Source organism: Suricata suricatta, chromosome 16, assembly GCF_006229205.1.
Source record: "Suricata suricatta isolate VVHF042 chromosome 16, meerkat_22Aug2017_6uvM2_HiC, whole genome shotgun sequence".
Classification (NCBI taxonomy): domain Eukaryota; kingdom Metazoa; phylum Chordata; class Mammalia; order Carnivora; family Herpestidae; genus Suricata; species Suricata suricatta.
In genome coordinates, this window is record NC_043715.1 from 52,829,464 (window position 1) to 52,835,025 (window position 5,562).

At 58.5% G+C, this 5,562-nt stretch overlaps 1 protein-coding gene across 1 annotated transcript; it reads right to left on the minus strand.

Annotated features, from left to right (window-relative positions):
- Nucleotides 1-6: 6 nt before the first annotated feature.
- On the minus strand, nucleotides 7-5,154 carry LOC115280514 (sialic acid-binding Ig-like lectin 14). Its single transcript, XM_029925494.1, has 7 exons — nucleotides 5,034-5,154; nucleotides 4,573-4,956; nucleotides 4,077-4,355; nucleotides 3,838-3,885; nucleotides 1,403-1,660; nucleotides 1,159-1,294; nucleotides 7-1,017 (listed from the first exon to the last, which is right to left on the minus strand). The coding sequence occupies exons 1-7, from the start codon at nucleotides 5,068-5,070 to the stop codon at nucleotides 978-980; spliced, it is 1,182 nt and encodes a 393-aa protein (XP_029781354.1). The 5' UTR covers nucleotides 5,071-5,154; the 3' UTR covers nucleotides 7-977.
- Between the last annotated feature and the right edge of the window lie 408 nt (nucleotides 5,155-5,562).

Sequence of the window (5,562 nt, forward strand, 5' to 3'; positions counted from 1 at the left end):
AGAGCCTGCTTGTGGTTGTCTCTCGTTGTCTCTCTCTCTCTCTCTCTCCAAGAAAATAAATAAACTTAAAAACACTGTGACGTTCTCTTGCAGTTATTGTGAGGTAGGTGTCGTTGGACTGGGGCAGACGTGTTCCTGACTCCACTGTGCAGGGCTGCCCACACTGAGCAGGGAATCTGGGAGACCAGGAAGTCAGGGGATGGGCAGGCCAATTGTGGGTCATGGGAAGTAACCGTGAATGAGGATCAGTCCCTTCTCAGGGGCTGGGCTGGGGATGGAGAGCAGGGGGGCTGGAGGGCTGACACCAGCAAGGAGAGGCAGGCTGCGCAGAGGGACACACGCATGGTCACAAACATGGGCGGCGCCCATGGGGTGTTCAGGTGGTTGATTTCCTGTATCTGTGATGTCTGACATGTTTGAAAGCTTGGCATCTGGAGGGATCCTGCCCCTCCCAGGCCTGGCCAGGACTTCAGGATGGCAGGAGCTCTCCCTCCAGACCAAACCAGCCAGTCCCCAGCCCGAGTCCCCCAAGCACCCCTGGTCCCTCACTCCCACGTGAGGCCACATTTCTCCTGCCTTGTACCCCCCAGGATGGGTTCCAGACACCGAGGGGCACCCCTCCAGGCCAAGGCCCCCAGAAGGACTCAAACTAGCTGATCCCGACCGGCTCTCCCGCCCTGGCCTTCCCCACAGGTCCCCCTTCGGGATGTGGCGAGGTTTCTGTGCACCCGCCTCGGCCCCTGGGGCCCTGAATGCCTGGTGGGCGACATCCCCTCTAGAAACATAAGTAGTCCCTTCTTGGGATGGTGTGGCCTCCCCACGTTCTCACTCGGTCACGTCCCCAGATTACACTCCTCGGGGCACACTGCAGAGGGTTGGGCGGAGAGCTCCCTGGAAGAGGCTGAGCATGGCAGCCCCACATCTGTCCTCTGGGCTCCTGAGCCACACTTCAGTCCCGAGTCCCAAAGGAGGGAGGCTCAGTCTGGACTCAGCCCTGCCCCTTGGCGGCCTCTACACCTACAGATCCAACATGGGCCTCAGATCAGAAAGTGGCCCCTTTCATTCTCACTCGAGGCAGGTGGGATGGTCCAGCCCCCCCCCCCCGCTGGAACCCAGGGACCTCCTGGAGACCTCCCTGGGCAGGGACAGCCCCCTCACCTGGTGTAGTAGATCCAGGTGAGCCCATAGGTGAGGAGGAAGCCTGCCCCCATGAGGGTCCCTCTGAGCAGGGTGAGGACCACGGGCCAGGAGCCCTCTTGCTTCTGGGTCACACTGTTGCAGGAACAGGGGCTTCCTGGGGACAGGGGACAGAGGATGAAGTTCTGCCCCCAGGCTCCAGGCCCTTCCCCATCCCAGACACCTAGCCAGGCTGTCCAGCCCCAGAATCTGCGTTGCAACTCACTGTGCACAGAGAGGCTGCAGGAAATGTGTTGGGAGCCCAGCGGGTGCTGAGCCTGGCAGGTGAATTCCCCTTCGTCTCCAGGCCCTACGTGGGGCAGCTCCAGGACCCCGGGTGCTGAGGGCTGGGCGGGGTGCAGGGCCCTCCCCTCCTGGGACCAGCTCAGCACCGCAGGGGGGTTGCTGGCAGCCCTGCAGACCAGTCGCAGGAACTGGCCCTCCGGGACCAGCAGTGACATCCCGTTGCACAGGGTCTTCTGCACTGGGGAAGAGATCCAACACAAGGTCGGTGGGGCTGTGACAGGAGTCTTCCTACTTGATCCCAAAGGGCCAGAAGTGGAAAGACAGGGTCATGTGACAGAGCTGACTGAGGCTACTCATGACTGATCAATGACCCTGGGTGTCACGTCAGGCCTCCAGAAATAAGGGGGCTGCACTGCGGTGGGGCGGGTGAGCGGCAGGTGGGCAACTCCCGGTGAGGATGTGCCAAGACTGGCAGTCCAGCAGGTGAGGGAGGTGCACCTGCAGCTGGGCAAGGAGCACCAGGAGAGACAGGATCACGATGGGAGAGAAGGCAGATCAGAAATGTTGAGCTTCAAGTGCTGGACTGAGCGCATTGAGCTTTGCCCTGGGGTTACTGGGAAGCAGGAGGGGCTGTAAGCAGGGGAAACACAGATCAGCACTGGTCTGGACAGATCCTGCTGGGGCCCAGTGGGGACTGCACAGGAGAGATTAACCAGGAGCCAGGGAGGCTCGGGAGGAGGCTGGGGAGGAGGCTGGGAGGAGGCTGAGGAGGAGGCTGAGGCAAGGGTTCAGCGTCCAGGATCAGACTGGAGCTGGTCTGAGGCCAGTGCAAGAGGAAGGAAATGATTTAGGAAGTGAGGTTCTGGAGACTCACTGACTCATGGGGGTGCTGACGAGCAGGGGAGTGTCCTAGCGTGATCTCCAGACCACGTCTGGGTAAGCAGCACATGCAGGGGCCGTGGAGAGGCATCAGTTACGTGCACAGATTTGTGAAGGGCTAGAAAGTTGTGGGAGACAACAGGATAGGGTCAGGGTAGGGGTGGACATGGGGCAGATGGAGAGTGAGCAAGTCAAGCAAAGTGGAGACAGAGAGAAAGAGAGCTCCAGTCTGGAGCTGTGCAGAAGGAGGACATGGAAGAATCCTCCAGAAAAGGACCAGATCAGGGATGTAGGAGGGCAGACAGAAACTCCAGCCCGGGGAGCAGAACCTGGAGAGTCAGGAGTTGGAAGCAAGGTTGCCAGGGAGTGGGGGAGGGGAGTCCGTGCCTGATGGACACAGAGTTTGGGTTCAGCCTGCAGAGCGCTTGCACAGCACCAGGAATGGACGGGGCACTGCTGAGCTCTACCCTTAAACATGGAGAAGATAGTGTTACCTTGTGTCTGTTTTACTACGGTTAAACATAGACTTTGGGTACTTGTTGGCTCGGTCCATCCAGCATTAACTCTGGTTCAGAAATTAATCCCAGAGTAGTGCAATCAAGCCCCGTGTCGGGCTCTGCACTGAGCATGGGGCCTGCTTGAGATTCACTCTCTGTTCCTCTGCCCCTCCCTCCGCCTCTCTCTAAAATAAAACTTAAAACAAATGTAAAATACCCTGGACTTTCAATGTAATGAACAATGGAGAAGGTGAAAAAGGACCAACGTCCTGTTATAGAACAAATATTCACAAGATGTAAGATGCAGGCACAATGACTAATTAATAGCACTGTACGGTAAACCTGAAAGTTGCTAAGAGAGGAGGTCTTAGATGTTCCCCCACAAGAAAAATGAATTGTAACTACGTGTGAGTGATGTTAACCAGACTTGTTGTGGTGATCATTTTGTAACACACACAGTATCAAATCAGTATGTTGTACTGGTGAAAACGAATACAACGTTATGTGTTGACAAGACCTCAGTCAAAATAAAATGCAAATAACACACACAAACCAGAGAAAAGAAGAGGCAACAGCCAAATGCAATACAGGATCCATGATGGGAGTCACTGGTGAGGTGGGGGGAGCAGCCCAGGCCCAGGGTGTGAGGACTGGGGGAGGGTCTCACCCCTGAGCCCTGAGCCCTGAGCCTGCAGAGACCCAGTTCCTATCACAGACCCAGGGAAGAGAGGATTTTCCTTCCTGTGTTGTGTCCCTGCAATGTGGATGGTCATCAACTACAGAGTATCTGCCAGTATCCCCTTTGCTCCCGAAGCCCCGGAAGTGAAAACCTTGGGCAGGACTTTCAGACTTCCCCCAATCTCTGCGGGGAAACGGATCCCAGGACTGGATCCCTCTTTACCCTGCTGTTTTCTGGGACCTTGCCCTCCCTCCAGCTCTCATGGGAGGCATTGATTCAGATGGTCCCTTGTGGGAGCTGACCCCCCTAGGCCCCCACCCCAGTTCAGGCCCAGCCCCAAGAAGGCAAGTGCCTTCCTACCTGTGTCATTGCTGAAGAAGATGCTGATGGTGAGGTTGTGGGGAGCACCTGGGATAGAAAGATGGGATCCTGCTTCAGAGGCTAGGATTGGGGTGGAGGCTGACCCAGCACCCTCGGAGGGTAGGGGGGCACTGAGGGGGGGATGGCTGTCCTTGCCACCTCCCCTCCTCCCCACCCCCCTACCTGCTCAATCCCACTGCCCTGAGGGACCAGCTCCTGTTCCCCACCCCTTCACTCACAGGAGACATTGAGCCAGATGGTTCTTTCCAGGGTAGCCTGGGCTCCTGGCAGTTGCACCTGACAGGTGAGGTTGGTGCCATGGTCCTGGGGCCTCGGGGTGAAGGTCAGCACCGAGGAGTGCAGGGCCTCAGGGTCCAGCGAGTCCAGGGCAGCCCCCGCCCAGGAGAATGTGAGAGGTCTTCCCCCTTCGCAGGACCCCAGCAGGCTGCAGGTCAGCTGTGCGGGCCAGCCAGACTTCAGGGGCTCCGAGACGTGGATGTCGGGGTCCTGGGTCAGGGCTGAGGAGACAGAGGGGCATGCCATGGCCCCAGGGAGTGGGGGACCAACAGTGTGACCCTGAGAAGACCGGGGCTTGGACCAATGCTGACTCCAGGCCTGTATCTCTTCTGACCGTCCCAGCCCCAAAACTTGAAACAGGGAATGTTCTAGAGTCCTGTCCTGCTCTAAGAGGGGGCGCCCACCCCCCAGAGCCCTCTCCCGGGGCCCGTGCCACACCTGTCACCCGCAGACTCAGCGGTGTATCTGTGTAGGTATATTTCACTTCTTCTCCTCTCTCCACTCGGAAGTAGTAGACTCCCTCGTCGCTCCTCCTGGCGTCTCTGATTCTCAGGGAGCAGTCCTTGGCCCAGGGGTCCCCGGTGAGGAAGAATCGGCCTTGGGATTCTGCCTTCACTGGTCTCTGTGGGTTGTTTGTAGCCACGGGACGACGGTTATTTGGGGTGTCCCCACCCTGGAGCCAGTATATGTAGGGCGTCTTGTTGGAATCCCACCAGTACAAAGGGTAGGAGAAGGAGCAGCGCACGTGGACACACAGACCCTCCTGCACAGTCACGGAGTCCTGCACTCGGAGCTGGTACTCTGGATGCTCCTGCAGGGACCCTGGGGGGACACGGAGGCTCAGTCGGGGCTTCTGCCCCATCCCGCCCATGCCCACCCTACTCCCTCAGCCCACTCACCCCCCCACAGCAGGGGCAGCAGCAGAAGAGGCACCATGTCCCTGCCGACCAGGGCAGGACCCAGATCCAGGTCCCTGTGTCAGGGATAGAAATGCCCCGAATGTTGGGCGAGGCCACAGAAGCCCCAGCAGGAAGCTGTGTGTGACAGAGCTGTGGTCACCACGGAAGGGGAACTTGGGCAGCACAAGCCATGGTGGGGGAAGGGCAGTCAGGTGGGGTCTGAGAAATTCTCTTGTCTCATCTCTGCATCTGACATGGCCCGTGAATATACCGAGGGTCCCAGAGGCTGGGGTGCCCGTCCCGATATGAATCTGAAAGTGATCACCGTGTGAATGACATTGTAGTCAAGAGTGAGGTGAGCAGAGGGCAGAAGCAGCTGGAAAAGAGAAACAGGGAGCATGTGGACAGCCTCAGCCCCTCCCCCTCCAGCCCTTTCTCCCCCCAGTTCCCCATCGGTGGAGGGGAGGCCAAGAGACAGCAGCTCCCGGGCTTTGCTGGCCTTGACAGTGGGGCCAGATGCAGGACCGGG

Bases quoted from the DNA above. Each gene is read 5' to 3' on its own strand.
- LOC115280514 (XM_029925494.1), bottom strand. From the start codon at position 5,070: ATGGTGCCTCTTCTGCTGCTGCCCCTGCTGTGGGGGG. The intron at 1,661-3,837 runs GTAGGAAGGCAC...TCTCTTCCCCAG, and splicing joins CTTCTTCAGCAATGACACAG to TGCAGAAGACCCTGTGCAAC. The intron at 1,295-1,402 runs GTGAGTTGCAAC...CCCTGTCCCCAG, and splicing joins CTGCAGCCTCTCTGTGCACA to GAAGCCCCTGTTCCTGCAAC.